The sequence below is a fragment of the Ornithorhynchus anatinus genome, chromosome 17 (genome assembly GCF_004115215.2).
Source record: "Ornithorhynchus anatinus isolate Pmale09 chromosome 17, mOrnAna1.pri.v4, whole genome shotgun sequence".
Lineage (NCBI taxonomy): Eukaryota > Metazoa > Chordata > Mammalia > Monotremata > Ornithorhynchidae > Ornithorhynchus > Ornithorhynchus anatinus.
The window spans coordinates 1,410,322-1,428,495 of NC_041744.1; the positions used below are offsets into that span (position 1 = coordinate 1,410,322).

Here is an 18,174-nt window from a genome sequence, read left to right on the forward strand (position 1 = left end):
CGCCTCCCGCGCTGCCCGCTGGGACTGGTAGTCCGCGCCTCCCGCGCTGCCCGCTGGGAGTTGTAGTCCGCGTCTCCCGCGCTGCCCGCTGGGACTGGTAGTCCGCGCCTCCCGCGCTGCCCGCTGGGACTGGTAGTCCGCGCCTCCCGCGCTGCCCGCTGGGACTGGTAGTCCGCGCCTCCCGCGCTGCCCGCTGGGACTGGTAGTCCGCGCCTCCCGCGCTGCCCGCTGGGACTGGTAGTCCGCGCCTCCCGCGCTGCCCGCTGGGACTGGTAGTCCGCGCCTCCCGCGCTGCCCGCTGGGAGTTGCAGTTGGTATTTGTTAAGCTCTGCACATAGTAAGCGCTCAATAAATACTATTGAATGAATGAATGAATCTGGTGGTCCCACGTGTGGCTCACAGTCTTCATCCCCATTTGACAGATGAGGTAACCGAGGCACAGAGAAGTGAAGTGACTTGCCCACCGTCACACAGCTGACAAGTGGCAGAGGTAGGATTCGCCTATGACCTCTGACTCCCAAGCCTGGGCTCTTTCCACTAAGTCACTAAGCTGCTTCTCTACTAAGCCACGCTGCTTAATGATAATAATAATAATAACAATGATGGCATTTGTTAAGCAATTACTACGTGCACAAGTTTATCGGGTGGTCCCACACGGGGCGGACAATCTTCATCCCCATTTTCCAGCTGAGGTCACTGAGGCCTGGAGAAGTGAAATGCCTGGGCCAAAGTCACCCAGCTGACCCGTGGCGGGGTGGGAATTCAAACCCACGACCTCGGCCACCCCACCAATCCACTGTATATATTTTCATTACCCTATTTATTTTGTTAATGAGATGTCCATCGCCTTGATTCTATTTATTTGCTATGGTTTTAATGAGATGTTCATCCCCTTGATTCTATTTATTGCCATTGTTCTTGTCCGTCCGTCTCGCCCCATTAGACCGTAAGCCCTCAGTGGAAAGAGCCTGGGCTTCGGAGTCAGAGGTCATGGGTTCGAATCCCGACTCTGCCACTTGTCAGCTGTGTGACGGTGGGCGAGTCACTTCACTTCTCTGGGCCTCAGTTCCCTCATCTGGAAAATGGGGATTAACTGTGAGCCTCACGTGGGACAACCTGATTCCCCTCTATCTCCCCCAGCGCTTAGAACAGTGCTCGGCACGTAGTAAGCGCTTAACAAATACCAACATTATTAGTAGTATTGTTATTAAGCCCTTCAGAGGGCAGGGACTGTCTCTATCTGTCCAGTCCAAGCGCTTAGTCCAGTGCTCTGCACGTAGTAAGCGCTCAATAATTGCTATTGAATGAAGGAACGGACGAACGGACGGACGGACGAACGAACGAACGAACGAACGAACGAACGAACGAACGAACGAACGAATGAATGAATGAATGAATGAATGAATGAATGAATGAATGAATGAACGAACGATCCCCGCCTCTTAAGAAGCATCACAGAGAAGCAGCGTGGCTCAGTGGAAAGAGCACGGACTTTGGAGTCAGAGTTCATGGGTTCGTATCCCGGCTCGGCCACTTGTCTGCTGTGTGACTTTGGGCAAGTCACTTAACTTCTCTGTGCCTCAGTTCCCTCATCTGTAAAATGGGGATTAAGACTGTGAGCCCCACGTGGGACAACCTGATTCCCCTGTGTCTACCCCAGCGCTTAGAACAGTGCTCGGCACATAGTAAGCGCTTAACAAATACCAACATTATTATTATTAAGAAACACCCTAGCAACCGTCGCGATGACGACGGTGACGAAGCGCCTCGCGCCTCGGTGGGCCGGGGCCGGAAGTGACGACGGGCGGAGTCCCGCGGCCAATCGGGGGCCGGGAGGGGCCGCGTCCCCCCGGAGGCCCCGCCCCCTGGCGGCCGGGGCCCGCTCCGGATCGGCCGGGTCTGCGCGTGCGCGTGTGGGGCGAGGCGGCGGGCGGCCAAGATGGCGGCGCCTGAGGCGACGGGGCTGGAGGGGGAGGCCTGGCGGGCCTGGCTGCCGCAGCACGCCGTCTTCCTGCGCCTCCGCGACGGGCTGAAGGCGGCCGCCCCGCCGCGGAAGGCGCCGCTGACGAGGAACCTGCTGTTCGGGCTGGGCGCCGAGCTGTTCCTCTGGGAGCGGGACGGCGGCGCCTTCCTGACCGTCCGTCTGCGGGGCCTGGCCGCCGCCGTCGCCGCCCAGCCCGCCTCGCTTTCCCGCTACCAGGTGCGTCGCCTACGCTCCCCCGCCCCCTGCAGCGGGGCTCGCCGGAAAGAACCCGGGCTTTGGGAGTCCGAGGTCGTGGGTTCGAATGCCGCCTCTGCCGCCTGTCAGCCGGGCGACTGGGCCTCAGTGACCTCATCCGGAAAATGGGGATGAACCGTGAGCCTCACCCGACGACCCTGCATCCTGCGCTCTGTTCCCCGCCCAGAGTGAGCGCTTAACAAATACCAACATTATTATTATTATTATTATTATTATTATCCGGGCAGCAGACCGGAGTATGGACTGCAGAGGGGAGAGACGGGGAGGCCGGGAGGGCACCGAGGAAGCTGATACAGAATAATAATAATAATAATGATGTTGGTATTTGTGAAGCGCTTACTAGGTGCAGAGCACTGTTAATAATAATAATAATAATAATAATGTTGGTATTTGTGAAGCGCTTACTAGGTGCAGAGCACTGTTAATAATAATAATAATGTTGGTATTTGTGAAGCGCTTACTAGGTGCAGAGCACTGTTAATAATAATAATAATAATAATGTTGGTATTTGTGAAGCGCTTACTAGGTGCAGAGCACTGTTAATAATAATAATAATGTTGGTATTTGTGAAGCGCTTACTAGGTGCAGAGCACTGTTCTAAGCGCTGGGGCAGATCCAGGGTCATCAGGTCGTCCCACGTGAGGCTCACAGGCTTCATCCCCATTTGACAGATGAGGCAACTGAGGCCCAGAGAAGTGACTTACCCACCGTCACCCAGCTGCCGAGTGGCAGAGCCCGGGATTCGAACCCATGACCCGAAGTCAAGGCAGGGAAGGATAAGTGCTTGGAGTAGCCTGGTAGCAATTTGGATAACCGTGATGATAATCGAGTTCAGTGGATGGAGAGGAAAAAGCGGATTTTAGCCATGTTGTGTAGGTTGGGCTGATAAGTGGAACGAGCACGGGCTTTGGAGTCAGAGGTCATGGGTTCGAATCCAGGCTCTGCCACTTGTCAGCTGTGTGACTGTAGGCGAGTCACTTCACTTCTCTGTGCCTCAGTTCCCTCATCTGTAAAATGGGGGTGAAGACTGTGAGCCCCACGTGGGACAACCTGATTCCCCTGTGTCTACCCCAGCGCTTAGAACAGTGCACTGCACATAGTAAGCGCTTAACAAATACCAACATATATAAGATTTGGTGACAGACTATGTGAGCTGAACGGGAGATGGGTCGAGGACCGTGCCAAGAAGTTTCAGTGAATTGCATAGCTGTTTTTTCGCTTCTGTTTCTTTAGGGCAGCCAGGAGTATTTATTGCTCACCTATTTTGTGCAGAGCCCTGTGCCAAGCGCTTAGAAGAGTCTAATAATAGAATTAATCTAATAATGTTGGTGTTTGTGAAGCGCTTACTATGTGCAGAGCCCTGTGCCAAGCGCTTAGAAGAGTCTAATCGAATTAATCTAATAATGTTGGTACTTGTTAAGCGCTTACTATGTGCAGAGCCCTGTGCCAAGCGCTTAGAAGAGTCTAATAGAATTAATAATGTTGGTGTTTGTGAAGCGCTTACTATGTGCAGAGCACTGTGCCAAGCGCTTAGAAGAGTCTAATCGAATTAATCTAATAATGTTGGTACTTGTGAAGCGCTTACTATGTGCAGAGCCCTGTGCCAAGCGCTTAGAAGAGTCTAATAATAGAATTAATCTAATAATGTTGGTGTTTGTGAAGCGCTTACTATGTGCAGAGCACTGTGCCAAGCGCTTAGAAGAGTCTAATCGAATTAATCTAATAATGTTGGTACTTGTTAAGCGCTTACTATGTGCAGAGCACTGTGCCAAGCGCTTAGAAGAGTCTAATCGAATTAATCTAATAATGTTGGTACTTGTTAAGCACTTACTATGTGCAGAGCACTGTGCCAAGCGCTTAGAAGAGTCTAATAATAGAATTAATCTAATAATGTTGGTACTTGTTAAGCGCTTACTATGTGCAGAGCACTGTGCCAAGCGCTTAGAAGAGTCTAATAATAGAATTAATCTAATAATGTTGGTGTTTGTGAAGCGCTTACTATGTGCAGAGCACTGTGCCAAGCACTGGGGGGGGAGAGACAGGGTAAACAGGTTGTCCCACGTGAGGCTCACAGCCTTAATCCCCATTTGACAGATGAGGGAACTGAGGCACAGAGCAGTGAAGTGACTCGCCCACCGTCACACAGTTGACAAGTGGCAGAGCTGGGATTCGAACCCATGACCCCTGACTTCCAAGCCCGGGCTCTTTCCACTGAGCCACGCTGCTTCTCTAAATCTGGTAAAGCCACTTGCTCAGTGTGTCCTGGCTTACTGGTGAACTGGTAGCTCGTGTCCCCTCCATTAGCGAGGCGCTAACTGTGTGCAAAGCACTAAGCACTGGAAAGGAATACGCGAGTTGGATGGTCCTTGTCCCTCAGGGACGTCCCATCTTAAAGGGGACATAAATAAGGTGGTGGTGGGCAGGGAATGGGTCTGTTTATTGTATTGCACTTTCCCAAAGCGCTTAGTACAGGGCTCTGCACATAGTAAGCGCTCAATAAATACCATCAAATAAAGGGAAATGTTTTGCCCCAGCGAGTCGGGGGCTGGGATATGGGGAGGGGGCAGTGGGCAGTGCAGGAAGCCAGTTCATTCAGTAGTATTTCTTGAGCGCAGGAAGCCAGTTCATTTAATAGTATTTCTTGAGCGCTTACTATGTGCAGAGCACCGGACTAAGCGCTTGGAATGAACAAGTCGGCAACAGGTAGAGACGGTCCCTGCCGTTTGACGGGCTTACGGTCTAATCGGGGGAGACGGACGGACGAGAACGATGGCGATAAATAGAGTCGAGGGGAAGAACATCTCGTAAAAACAATGGCAACTAAATAGAATCAAGGCGATGTGCATTTCATTAACAAAATAAATAGGGTAATGACAAAATAAATAGGGTAATGGCAAAATAAACAGGGTAATAAATAGCCAGTAATAAATAGCCAATAATAATAAATCTATTAAATATATTCATTCGTTCATTCATAAATAATAATAATTAATAGCCAGTTGTGCCAGGCGACCCTGGAGAGCAGGAGCCTGGGGTTGTAGCAGGAGAGGAGAGGAGAGGAGCTAGTGGAGGAAGAATTGTAAGGTGGTCAGCGAGGTGCCATAGTCAAGTTCCTCTGTGGCACATGGTCCTTTCTCCCCCAGTGATTAGGGCAGTGCTTAATAATAATAATAATAATGTTGGTATTTGTTAAGCGCTTACTAGGTGCAGAGCACTGTTGTAAGCGCTGGGGGAGATACAGGGTCATCAGGTTGTCCCACGTGGGGCTCACAGTTAATCCCCATTTTCCAGATGAGGTCACTGAGGCACAGAGAAGTGAAGCAACTCGCCCACAGTCACACAGCTGACAAGTGGCAGAGCCGGGAGACGGACTCTTGACCTCTGACTCCGAAGCCCAGGCTCTTTCCGCTGAGCCACGCTGCTTCCCAAGCAAACAAGAAAGCACTTACCAAGGTTATCGTTTTTGTTATTATTGAAAAGGTGATGTAAAACCCCGGCCGGTTTGGGCAGTGTTGCCAGGCCGTTGCCTTGGTTTTTGGAGGGATTTTACGAGGATGGACTAAAGCAATTAGGATGGAATAAGCTTTGTCGGTATTCATTCGTTTATTCAATCGTATTTATCGGGCGCTTACTGTGTGCAGAGCACTGTTCTGAGCGCTTGGAAAGTACAGTTCGGCAACCGATAGAGACCATCCCTGCCCCACATCGGGCTCACAGTCTAGAAGGGGGAGACAGACAACAAAATAAAACAAGTAGACAGGCATCACTACCGTCAAAATAGAACCACAGATAAATGCCCATCATTAATAAATAGAGTGATAAATATGTACAAGTATATACAAGTGCTGTGAGGAGGGGAAGGGGGTAGAGCAGAGGGAGGGAATCGGGGGAATGGGGAGGGGCGGAGGGAAAGGGAGGGCTCAGTCTGGGAAGGCCTCCCGGAGGAGGTGAGCTCTCAGTAAAGAGGGGAAGAGAGAGTTAGTTTGGCGGATGTGAGGAGGGAGGGCATTCCAGGTCAGAGGTAGGACGTGGGCCGGGGGGGTCGACGGCGGGACGGACGTGAAAGGGGGACCGTGAGGAGGTGAGCGGCGGAGGAGCGGAGCGTGCGGGTTAGGATGGGGAAGGAGAGAAGGGAGGTGAGGTAGGAGGGGGCAAGGGGATGGACAGCTTAGTACTTAGAACAGCAGCTAAACTGTAGTAGTGGTGAGCACCCACCCGGTCCCGGCGCTCAACTCTGTGCCCACGGCCCGTTTCCTGCCCACTCGAACACTGGAGACAGAGACAGAAGCATTCTTAAGCGGGGTCGATCAAAATAAGTGGCCGCCCGTACAACCAAACGAACAAGTAGACCCGAGGCCTGGGGATGAGGGTAAGTAGGGTCAGAAGGGCTAGAGAAAGATTGGACGACTTGTGGTTCGGGTTTTGAATCGGGGAAGGCTTGCCAGAGGAGGAGGTGGCCTCCAGGAGGACTTTGATTACGGGGAAGGCTGGGGTCTGACGGATTTGGGGGTACAGTGGCAGGGGAGTCGGGAGCCAGGGGAACGGTGTGAGAGTCGAGAGCAAGGTCCGGCTAGGAGGGTGGTTTGGGGGTCTCTCTGTGTGTTTGTGTGTTCCTTGGGGGGCTGGGGGAAGGGAACAGACAGGGCGGGTGGGGCCGGGTGGTGGGGCGTGTTTGCTTGGGGAGCAGTGGCGTGCTCCCTTCCCTTAGGAAGTTTACTCTCCGAAGGGGCGACGACGGACATAAGAATAGGTGTACGTATACACCTTTGTGTGTATAGTTGTTTTTTTTTTTTTCTAACGGTATCTGATTATCTTGTACTGTGTGTCAGGCATTACTAAATGCGGGGATAGATACAGGCTCATCAGAGTGGACACAGTCCTTGTCCCACGTGGGTCTCAAAGTCTTAATTTCCATCATCCAATCAAGGGAACCGAGGCTCAGTGAAGTGACTCACCCGTAGTCTCCTCTAGACCGTAAATTCCTTGTGGGCAGGGACTGCGTCTGTCAGTTCTGTTGCATCGGACTCTCCCGAGCGCTGCATGTAAGAAGCACTCGATAAATACCACTGATGGATTGATTGAGCCCCTGGTAGGGGCAGGGCCTTAAACTCAGCGGTTGTGCCCGGAGTCCAGTGCAGTTTAAGGACAGGTGGCCTCATGTAGTACCGTGCCATGACTGGTGCCGCGGAAGCTTCTCCGGATAACCCGCAAATGTGTTTCCGCCTTTACCGGCGCATCCACCGGCGGCTCCCTGTCGTTTTTCAGCGCCTGCTTTGTATAAACCCGCCGGTGTTTGAAGTCTACCAAGTCCTGCTGAGCCCCACCCAGCACCACGTAGCCCTCATAGGGACCAAGGGGCTCATGGTGTTGGAGCTGCCCAAGCGCTGGGGAAAGAACTCCGAGTTCGAAGGCGGCAAATCGACAGTGAACTGCAGGTAAGTGATGCCCGTCCCTGCCCCGCGCGGGGCTCCCGGCCCCGGGGGGGCAGGAGAGAACCGGGGGTCTTTACCGGCGAGGAGCCGGAGGCCCAGGGAAGCGAGGTGACTCCTGGCTCCCGGGCCCGGGCTCCTGCCACTGGGCCGCACCGCTCCTCGGCTCCGCCCGGGGTTCGGAGCCGGCGGGGCAGGAGGGGGAGGGGGGCATTTCCCAAGTGAGGGCGAAGCCGGAGGGCCCGGACCTATCCCCAACCCCCCAGCCCCCCCGTGCCCGTCGGCCCGGCTCTCACAGTTGTGCCCGACTGCCTGGCAGCACCACCCCCATCGCCGAGAGGCTTTTCACCAGCTCCACCTCCCTGACTCTGAAGCACGCGGCCTGGTACCCGGGAGAGACGGCCGACCCCCACATCGTGCTCCTGACGTCCGACAACACGATCCGGTGAGCGCCGCTCTCATCCCGGGCCGGGGGTCGGAGCCTCGTCTGGGAGCCCCATCCCCCCACCCAGAGGAGGGGAACCAACCTGTCAAGCAGCGGGATTTATCGAGCGCTTCCTGGGGGCAGAACATCGTACTAAGCGCTTGGCAGAGTACAGAACACCCGAGTCCGTTTAGCACGTTGCCTGCCCCCGACAAGCTCACGCTGTAACCAGGGAGGCCGGCGGAGAAGGGCTCTACGACTCGGGGCGTTGCGGGGTGGCGCGTCAGAGGAGGTGAGATTTTTAGGAGCGAGCAGGCTGGGCCCGCAGAGAGAGCCGAGGTCTGTCGGATCAGGTTTCCGGAGAGGGGAGCTCCGGGTCGGGTGTCGGGGAGGCGGGAGGGACGAGAGCGACGTAGAGCTACAGGGTTCTCTCGGGAGGGACGGGGAGGGGGGGAGCAGGCGGGGGCAGACCCCCGACACGTCAGGTGGCGAGACCCTCGGAGCCGGTCGGGGGGGAGATTTTGCTCACCGCAGAGTGAATCGGGAAGCCCTCGGGGGACGTTGCGCGGGCGGGAGCTGTGGGCTAAGGGTCACTTCAGGAAGACACCCCTTGCTGCAGGCTTGCGGCGGTCTCGTTTAGGGGTGTGGACGGCGGTTGTGAAAGGGGGATTGAGACTGTGAACCCACGGGGGACAGGGACCGTGTCCAACCCGATTTGCCCGTACCCACCCCCGTGCTTAGTTCAGTGTCTGGCAGATAGTAAGCACTTAATAAGTACCACAGTTAAAGAGATGAGCCCCCCGGGATCTCCTGGTGTCTCACCTAGTTCTCTTTCTGCTGTTAGAATTTACAGCCTGCGGGAACCCCAGAGCCCCACCAAAGTGATCCTGCTGTCCGACACCGAGGAGGACAACTTCCAGCTCAGTAAAGGGTGCGCCTTCCGCCCGGTCACCCCCCCAGGCCCGCTGCCATTCCTCTCTCACGCGGGATCTTCCCAGCCCCCGAGCTGGGTCTGACCTTCCCCGGGGAGAAACGTAGCCAGCCGCTGCCTGCTGTGGCGGGAGGGGAGGGTGTCGGGAATCCGAGGGTGCGATGAGACCACCCCCAGGGAGTTAAGCCAACTTAATGGTGCCGGGACAAACGCTCGCCCCCTCCCCGTCTCCGTCCCGTCCAGAAGGGCGTACACCGCGTCCCTCGGAGAGACGGCCGTGGCGTTCGACTTCGGGCCGCTGGCGGCCGTGCCGAAGAACGCGTCGGGGCAGCTCGGGCGAGACGAGGTGCTGGCACATCCGCTGTACATCCTGTACGAGAACGGCGAGACCTTCCTCACCTACGTCAGCCTGCGGCAGAGGTGGGAGCCCCGAACGGGCCGGAGGAGACGCAGAGTCTGTGTTTCAGTTGCGCGCTTGGCTTCCTTGGGGAGGTGGGGACGGGGGAGGCCGGGTAGCCGGAAGGTCACAGCCCTCTGGCCGCAGGTGAAAGATGGGTAGGGCCAACGCCTGGTTGCCCCCAAGGGAAAGCGAATTGGGTGGGAGGGGCAGGGGCGGGCCCCGGGGCCGCCCTCCCGACAGGCGCCCGCTGTTGCCCGCCCGCAGCACCGGGAGCCTGGGGAAGCCGCTGGGCCCCCTGCCGATGCACCCCGCCGCCGAGGACAACTACGGCTATGACGCCTGCGCCATCCTCTGCCTGCCCTGCGTCCCCAACATCCTGGTCATCGCCACCGAGGCGGGGATGCTCTACCACTGCGTGGTTCTGGAAGGGGAAGACGGGGATGATCAGACGGTAGGCACCGCGGGGACCGGGCCCCGGGCCCGCTCTCCCCGCGTGATGCGGCCTCGGGTCGACCCGGGGCTGGCCGGGGGCGGGACTGGGGTCCCTCGGAGCCGCTCTCGACCGCCCAGGCTTTTGGGGTCGGCGCTGCGCGGGATCCCCGGGAAGACTCCTGTCCTGGCAACGTGTGCTGGGCAGCATTGCCGTGGGGAGCTCACCGCCGCTGGGAGTTGATCCCAGCCGCAGAACGACGGCCGGCCGGTTAGAGGATGGCAGTATCGGGGAGGCCGGAGAGCCCTCGGCCGGCCGGGGCCCCGCGGAGCCGGCGGCCGACGCGCCGTTCGTGTTTTGCAGTCGGAGAAGTCGTGGGACTCGAGGTCCGACCCCATTCCATCCCTCTACGTGTTCGAGTGCGTCGAGTTGGAACTCGCCCTGAAACTGGCGGCGGGAGAAGACGACGACGACCCGTTCGAGTCGGATTTTTCCTGCCCCATTAAGCTCCACAGAGGTAGGTTCGCCGGCCGGGTGCCATCGTCGCCGGGGCGGGGCAGTCCTTGAGACCGATCGCCAAGAGCGGTCGGGGCCAGGAGAGCCCGCTGACAAGCGCCTGTTGTGTGTATAGCGCTCGGGAGAGGCCAACAGACTTAGCAGACGGTCCCCTCGAGGAGTCTCCTGGTAGTCTAGTGGGAGGAGACACCTAAAGTAGTTTAGTCAGTCATATTTATTGAGCACTTACTGTGTGCAGAGCGCTGTACTCAGCGCTTGGGAGAGCCCGACATGACAGTAAACAGACACATTCCGTGCCCAAAACGAGTTCACGGGGGGGGAGAGAGACATTAATAGAAATAAATGACAGATATGGACACGTGCTTTGGGCCCGGGAGGGGGGGATGAATGAAGGGAGCAAGTCAGAGTGATGCCGCAGAGAGAGAGAGGAGGAACGGAGGGCTTAGTGTGGGAAGGCCTCTTGGAGGAGTTGTGCCTTCAGTGAGGCTCTGAAGATGGGGAGAGTCGTGTGTCAGAAGTTTAGGTAGGAGGATGAGAAAATGGATGGAAAGAGTAAGGGTTTGAAGTCAGTAAGAGGCCCCGTATGGGAGCGTGGGGTCGGGGGGAGGTCCACACTAAGCACTTTTCACGCCAATCCCGATGACCTGTATCAGCATCTCCAGGGGTTGACAGCAACAGGGATTGACGGTCTCGGGCTCCTTTTTTATCTGGGGGGATTCTCCCAAGACCGGTCCTGTTGTGTCGAGCGTTTACTAGGCTCGAAGCGATGGCCCGGGGGCCGCAGACACAGATCGGCCCCAGTCCCTGACCCACCCAGGCTCTCCATCTAAGGAAGCCCAAACGTCCATTTCTTCTTCCGCCGGCAGCCGTGGCCACGGCTCTGCCGAGCGTGTGAGCGCGCCGGGGTCTGGGGGTGGGCTTCCTCCGGAGAGTGGCCGGGGGAGCGGCGGCCTCTGCAACCTTTAGGGGTTACTGTGTGCACACCACTGAGCCAGGCCCAGGTTCATCAGCGCGCCCGGGGTCCCCGTCGCACACGGGGATCCTGGCCCAGAGGAGAGAGAGGATGGCTTTCGAATCCCCGTTTTGCCGACGAGGGAACTAAGGCGCGGAGAAATGAGGCGACTCGCCTCGTCGATCCCCGGTATTTATTACTTACCGTGCGCAGAGCTTGGGCTAAGCACTTGGGAGAGTACAGTACAGCAGAGGTGGTAGAGAGGTTCCGTGCCCACGGTGAGCTTACGGTGGAGAGCGGATATTTAATAGAAATAAATCCCCGGTACGTACGGAAGTACCGTGGCGCCGAGGGTGGGGTGAATGTCACGCGCTTCAAGGGAACGGATGAATGGGCGATGAAGGAGGGAGAAGGGAAGACGAGGGCCGAGTTGGGGAAGCCCTCTTGGAAGAGATGTGAATTCAGTAAGGTTTCGAAGTGGGGAGAGCGAAGGTCCGGTGAATGCACGAAGGGGGAGGATTCCAGGTCAGAGGGAAGACGTGGACGGGGGGGTTGGCGGCGAGATGGAGGTTCAGGGAGTAAGCAGGTCGGCGTTAGAGGAGCTACGTGTGCGGGCTGGGAGACTAGCGAGGTGAGGTGGAGGGGGCAAGCCGATCGAGCACTTGAAAATGGACGGTGAGGAGGGCTTTTTGTGTGTGCGTGGAGAACCCCTGGAGGTCCTTAAGGAGCGGGGAAACGCGGACTGAACGTTTCTGTAGAAAAACGACGCGGGCGGCAGAGTGAAGTGTGGACCGGAGCGGGGAGACACGAGCCGGGGAGGGCGGCGAGGAGGCCGAGGCGGTCACTAGTCAAGGTGGGCCGCGATCAGCGCTCGGAGCGGCTTAGTACAGTGCTCTGCACATAGTAAGCGCTCAGTAAATACTATTGAATGAATGAGCGGCAGAGTAGCAGTTTGATCAGGGGTGGATCTTGGCATCGTGGTTGTGGAGGGGGGGGGCCCCCCGGCTCCCAGACCCGGGCTCTTTCCACCGGGGTTTGGGCTCCCTGAGGCCGGCGTGGCAGGCAGCCGTATTCTTGGAAGGTTCTCCTCGGCCGCCTCCGCCTTCTAGGGCAGGTGGTGTGAGCGGCCACTTCAGCAGGTGGCTGCTACTCCCGCCCCCTCCCCCGGCGCATTTACGAGTATCCCGTATCGATTCCGATGGCGGCGGCGGCGGCGGCCGACTCCCCCGCCGTTCTCCTCTGCTGACTCCGTTGTACTCTCCCAAGCGTTTAACGCAGTGCTCTGCACACGGGCGCTCTGCAAATCAATACCACCGGCGTCCGGCTCCCCGTTTCCCAGGCTTGGGGAGAGGAGGGCCAGGGTGGAGTGGGACTCGGGGGAGAGGGTCGGGGCAGTGGGCCCCGGGCCTCGCTTAGGGTGCGGGCCCATCTCCGGAGGCCCGGTCGCGAGGGGCCGAGCCGGGGCCCTCTGCCCGCCTCGGAGGATCTCCAGGGGTCCCCGGACCCCGACTCGGGCCCGGCGGAGGGGATTTCTTGCCGCCGCTTCCTGGGCCCCCGCCCCAGTCACGTCCCGGAACTGTGCGTTGCAGACCCCAAATGCCCGTCCAGGTACCACTGCACCCACGAAGCCGGCGTCCACAGCGTCGGCCTGACGTGGATCCACAGACTGAACAAGTTCCTCGGCTCCGGTGAGGGGGGCCGGGGGGCGCGGCAGCCGCGCGGGAAGCGTCGGGCCCACCCGGCGGCCGGGGCCCCGGAGAAGCCCTGCCCGGAGCCCCTTTCATTCTGCCCGTCCGCCCGCAGACGAGGAAGACAAGGACAGCCTGCAGGCCCTGGCTACCGATCAGAAGTGTTTCGTGGAGCACATCCTGTGCACTAAGCCGCTGCCCTGCAGGTGAGGGAGGCTGGCCCGTCCGTCCTCCTGCCCCCAGCGGCTCCGTCTCGGGGGGTCCCCAGGTTTCGGGCGGGTCGAGCCGGGCCCCGGGGGGGTGCGGGGCGTGGGCCCGGCCCCCTCGGCCTCCCGCCTCGTCCCCCTGGGGTTCTGGGTCCGGCCCGGGCACGTGACCCAGGAGGGCGCTTCTCCCCTAGGCAGCCAGCGCCCGTCCAAGGATTCTGGATCGTCTCCGACATCCTGGGGCCCACGATGATCTGCGTGACCAGCACCTACGAGTGCCTCACACGACCGCTCCTGTACGTCTCCCGTCATCCGCTCCCCCACCCGGCACCCTTCCCCGGACCCACGGGCCGGCCCGCTCCCACCCTCCCCGGTGGAGCGGCCGCCCGGTCCCAGCCGAGCCCTTTCGGGAACCTTCGGCCGAGGGGCCCCGCTCCCGGCCGGACGCGGTCTCGAGTTGGGTTACGGTAGCCGTTAGGGGATTTGGGAGTTTTAATGCGGGGTGTGAGGTTCAGGCTGCTTCCCTTCTCGCGCACCTGCACTCTCTCCTGCCGCCTCCCCCCGACCGGGTGTGTCTTGCAGTAACCTTAGGTTGTGGGGTGAGGGCGAGCGCGCACGGGAAACGTCGGTAGCTGTCGGGACGGGGAGCGGGGAACCACCTTCTCGGGCACCGGGGCGTGGCCTCGGGCCGCCCGGCTCAGGTGGCGGCCGCCTCTACCTCCCTGGCAGGAGCACGGTCCACCCGGCCTCCCCCCCGCTCCTCTGCACCAGGGAGGACGGGGAGGTGGCGGAGTCGCCCCTGCGACTACTGGCCGACCCCCAGGACTCCTTCGAGAAGCGCATCCGGACCATCTTGCGGCGCAGCGTCGCCAATCCGGCCTTCCTGAGGTGAGGGCGGGGATGGGGGAGGGAGGAGGGGGCCGCCGCTTCCCGAGGGAGAGCGCCTCGACCCTTCCCTCTCCCTCCCCCAGGTCTTCCGCTAAGGACGAGGCTCCCCCTCCCGCAGAATGTCTCCAGCTACTCAGCCGGGCCACGCAGGTCTTCAGGGAAGAGTACATCCTGAAGCAGGACCTGGCCAGGGAGGAGATCCAGCGCAGGTAACCCCGGCCCCGCCGCCCACTCCCGCCGCAGACCCGCCGTCCTGGCCGCCCCGACCCACGCGCTCTCCTTGTTCTCTTCCCCCCTCCACCTTCGAGGGTGAAGCTGCTGTGCGGACAGAAGAAGAAACAACTGGAAGATCTGAGTTACTGTCGGGAGGAAAGGTGAGGGGCGTGGGGGGGGGGGGGGCGAGAGGGGCGGCGGCTGAACGGGGGCGGGAGGTCTTCGAGCACTTCCCGCCATCCACAGGAAGAGCCTGCGGGAGACGGCCGAGCGGCTGGCCGACAAGTACGAGGAGGCCAAAGAGAAGCAGGAAGACATCATGAACAGGTCAGGTGGGCGGAAGAGGCCGGGGCCGGTCCGTCTCCCCCCCCGACCTCCCCTCCCACTAACGGTCCCTTCTTTCCGTGGGCTGTAAAGGATGAAAAAAGTGCTCCACAACTTCCACTGTCAGCTGCCGGTGCTGTCGGACAGCGAGCGGGACATGAAGAAAGAACTGCAGCTGGTCCTAGATCAGCTGCGGCACCTGGGCAACGCCATCAAACAGGTGCAGGGGGCCGGGCCGGGCGGGGTCGGGCCGGAGGTGGGGGGGAGGGGGGGTCTGACCGGCGCCGGGGGCCTTCCCCCTCCTCCCTCAGGTGACCATGAAGAAGGACTATCAGCAGCACAAGATGGGGAAGGGGCTGAGTCCCCACAAAGCCACCATCACGCTCAGCGCCTACCAGCGCCAGTGCATCCAGACCGTGCTCAAAGAGGCGTAAGCGGAAGGGCTCGGGTGGGCTTCCCGGGCCGCGCTGCCCGCCCTCAGCTCGGCGTGGCTCAGTGGAAAGAGCCCGGGCTTCGGAGTCAGAGGGCATGGGTTCGACTCCCGGCTCTGCCGCTTGTCAGCCGTGTGACTGCGGGCGAGTCGCTTCGCTTCTCTGGGCCTCAGTTCCCTCATCTGTAAAATGGGGATTAACTCTGAGCCCCACGTGGGACGACCCGATTACCCTCTATCCACCCCGGCGCTTAGAACAGTGCTCTGCCCATAGCGCTTAACAGATACCGACATTCTTATCATTAACCGGCCCGAATAGCGAGCGAGCTCTCTCTCTCTCTCTGCCTCCCTCCGCAGGGGCGAGCACATCAGGGAGATGGTCAAGCAAATCAACGACGTCAGAAGCCACGTGACCTTCTAGAGAGCCGACGGACAGCCCGCCCGACTCGCTGGGGAACGGGCCCGGTACGGCCGCCGCCCCTTTACTTCCCTCCCCTCTTATTTTTTTATAAGAAAGCTTTGAATAAAATGGAAATGCATTTTCTAAGGACGGGTCAAGCCGCTCCGGGGTGTCCTCGCCTCCGCGCGGGGCCGGGGGGGGGCACGGGGCCGGCGAGCCCCTGGCCGGAGGAGCAGAGGAAGGGGACAGGCACGAGGGAGGAGCAGCTTTTTGTTTTAATGGGGACACTTCCTCCGTGTGGACACACACCCACACACGCACATACACACACTCACACCTGCACGTCCAGTACAGTTAACGGCGGTCGGTCGCGCCGGCTCCGGCCACGACGGACCACGGCGGGGGCGCGCGGCGGGCCCGGGGCCGCGTCCTCGGGGATACCGACGCATGCTGAGGGACGGGACGGGCCCCTCCCCTCTACGCCCACGGCCGGCCGCTGCCGGGCGGCAGAGGGGCAGGAAGAGCGGAGCGAAGTGGTTGCTTGGGGGTAGGGGGCCGGGGGCGGGGGGGGGGGGAATCTCCGGTCTCTCACCTCCCTTCGCTTTTCTCGGCGGCCGAGGGGGTCGGGTCCCGAACCCACGGCCCGACCCGGTGCCGGCCCGGCAAGCGGCGGGACGCCCGGGGCGGGCGCCCCGCTTCCTCGTCGTCCGCGTTACGGACTCGAGCGGCGGCGGACCCCGGAAGAGCGGGGGTCGGGGGGCGGTGGTCTCGGCCGGTCGGTCGACCCCGCGGTGAGCGAGCCCTTCCGTCCGGGGCCGTGCCGGGGGGGTGGGGGAGGGTGGGGGGGTGTAGTGTCTGGAGCCCCGGGGCCGCGGGCGGAGGGGCCGCCGCGCGGCCTCGCTTGTGCTTTCCCAACGCCGGCCTCCGCGGCTCGGCGGCTCCCGTTCCGGGACGTCGAAAGGTAAAACGGGTGGAGGTGCTCCGCCCTAGGACCCCTCCCCGCCCCGGGCCCGCTCCCTTCTTATTTTAATATAAAATAGTCATCCGGCGCACTACGCTTCCGGCCCGGCTGCGGGCGGGAGGCCGGGTCGCCGGCCGGCCCTACTCGAACGCGGAGGAAGGTCGACCGGCCCCCGGCTCCGAATGGAAAGGTCCCCGGGAGGGGGGACGGGTTCTGGGGGGGGCAGGAGGCGGGCCCCCCCCCCGGGGGCGCCCCGCTCCGGGACCCGGTCTCCCCTCCCTCCGCCGACCGACGAGCATCTGGCCCCCGCCCCCCCCCCGCCCCCCGCGGGCCCCTCGAGTTAGAGTTAAATAAGAATTAATGTCGCTAGAAAGGGGAGTTAAAAGTGCCCCCCCGCAGGGGGCGGCGCCCGCCGGGGGTCATGTCTCGGGCAGCTGGTTAATGTCCGTCAGTTTGGTGTCGTTGAGGATGGCCCGGACCCTCTCCAGGGAGTCGGCCTGGCGGACGCGCTCCAGCTGCACCTGCGGGGGGGCGGAGGGGGATGGTGGTCTTGGGCCCCGGGGGGGTCCCGGGCGCCCCCCCCCGCCCCCCGGGTCCCGCCGCCGGCCCTCACCTGCAGCGTCTGGGAGAGCTTGACGAAGTCCCGCTGCACCTGCTCGCTGACGTCCAGCTCGGTCTGCAGCCGCTGGGCCTTGCCCTTCTCCTCCAACATCAGCTGCTCCGCGTCGGCCTGGAAAGCGGGGCGGGGGGGGGGGGCGGCTCCGTGAGGGGCGGGGGTCGGAGGAGGAGAAAGGGTACCGGCCCAGCGGCCCGCCCCCGGCGGGGCCGGCGGCCTCACGCCGAGACCTCCGCGCTCCCGCCGGGCCGAGGCCGGACGCCGCGGAGGACCTCCGGGCCCGAGCCGCTCCCCGCCGGAGGACGGTAGGTTTCGGCAGGTAAGACCGAGCCCCCCGCCCCCCACGCGCGCATGTACGTGCGTACGCGCCGCGCCCGCCCTCACGCTCACACGTGCCGTTTCCAAACCGTTAACTCCCCCCAGCGGGCCCGGGGTCCCCGGCCGGCCTCGCCTTCGTCGACGAACCCGAGGCCGTCCCGAACCGGCCCCGGCCTCACCCGCCTCGGCCCCCGTCGTCACTCCTCCTCTGCTCTCGCACCTGTCCGTTTACCGGACTCTACGTTTCCTACCACGAGGACTCGCTCCCCTGGGAAACCTTTACGGACTCGCTGCTTTTGGTCGGAATGTCTCGACTGCCTCGTCCGGGGCCTCGCCCAGGGCGGGTGCTCGCCGAGTGCCGTTTCTCCTCCTCCGACCCCGTCCGCCCGGGCCTCCCTCGCAAGGGGGACGGAGGGCCGGGGTCGCCGCCGCCACTCACCTTAGCGGCGGCCTCCTTCCTCAGCTGCTCTTCGGCCGTGGCTTTGAGCTCTCGGAGGCCCTCCAGCTGCCGCGTCCGCTCTGCCAGGCCCGCTTCCAGCTGGGAGGTCGCGGGGGGGGGGGGGAAGAAAAGCGATGGGGAATGAGGGGAGGGGAGGCGGCGGCCGGTCTAGCCGGCCCGGATGGCCCGAGCGCTGCCGCGCCCGTCACGGTGGGGCACGGGGAGGCAGCGCGGCCCGTTGGAGAGACCGCGTCGGGCCTGGGAGTCGGGTTCCGATCCCAACTCCGCCAACCGCGCTGCCGATGGTTGGCTCTGTGACCCGGAGCTAGTCGCTACGCCTCTCTGTGCCTCGCCGTCCTCGCCTGTGAAA

The 18,174-nt window shown here is 61.1% G+C and overlaps 2 protein-coding genes across 3 annotated transcripts in view; one reads left to right on the forward strand and one right to left on the reverse strand.

Annotated features, from left to right (window-relative positions):
- Nucleotides 1-1,912: 1,912 nt before the first annotated feature.
- Nucleotides 1,913-15,617, forward strand: NUP88 (nucleoporin 88). 2 transcript variants are annotated; one of them, XM_029082404.2, is made up of 17 exons: nucleotides 1,913-2,200; nucleotides 7,505-7,674; nucleotides 7,988-8,113; nucleotides 8,937-9,023; nucleotides 9,267-9,443; nucleotides 9,688-9,874; nucleotides 10,217-10,370; nucleotides 12,911-13,009; nucleotides 13,125-13,215; nucleotides 13,410-13,511; nucleotides 13,945-14,103; nucleotides 14,187-14,312; nucleotides 14,412-14,477; nucleotides 14,563-14,643; nucleotides 14,734-14,860; nucleotides 14,952-15,070; nucleotides 15,428-15,617. In XM_029082404.2, the coding sequence occupies exons 1-17, from the start codon at nucleotides 1,940-1,942 to the stop codon at nucleotides 15,489-15,491; spliced, it is 2,196 nt and encodes a 731-aa protein (XP_028938237.1). In that variant the 5' UTR covers nucleotides 1,913-1,939; the 3' UTR covers nucleotides 15,492-15,617. The 2 variants fall into 2 exon arrangements, with proteins under 2 accessions (XP_028938237.1, XP_028938238.1); XM_029082405.2 differs by having other exon boundaries at nucleotides 9,270-9,443.
- Nucleotides 15,618-16,742: 1,125 nt separating this feature from the next.
- Nucleotides 16,743-18,174, reverse strand: part of RABEP1 (rabaptin, RAB GTPase binding effector protein 1) — a 37,565-nt gene continuing 36,133 nt past the window's right edge. Inside the window, exons 16-18 of the mRNA XM_029082399.1 lie at nucleotides 17,805-17,903; nucleotides 17,045-17,161; nucleotides 16,743-16,952 (exon numbers count right to left, since the gene is read on the reverse strand). Of these exons, the coding sequence (XP_028938232.1) occupies nucleotides 16,851-16,952; nucleotides 17,045-17,161; nucleotides 17,805-17,903 (318 nt within the window). The 3' untranslated portion in view covers nucleotides 16,743-16,850. The remainder of the gene's footprint in view (nucleotides 16,953-17,044; nucleotides 17,162-17,804; nucleotides 17,904-18,174) is intronic.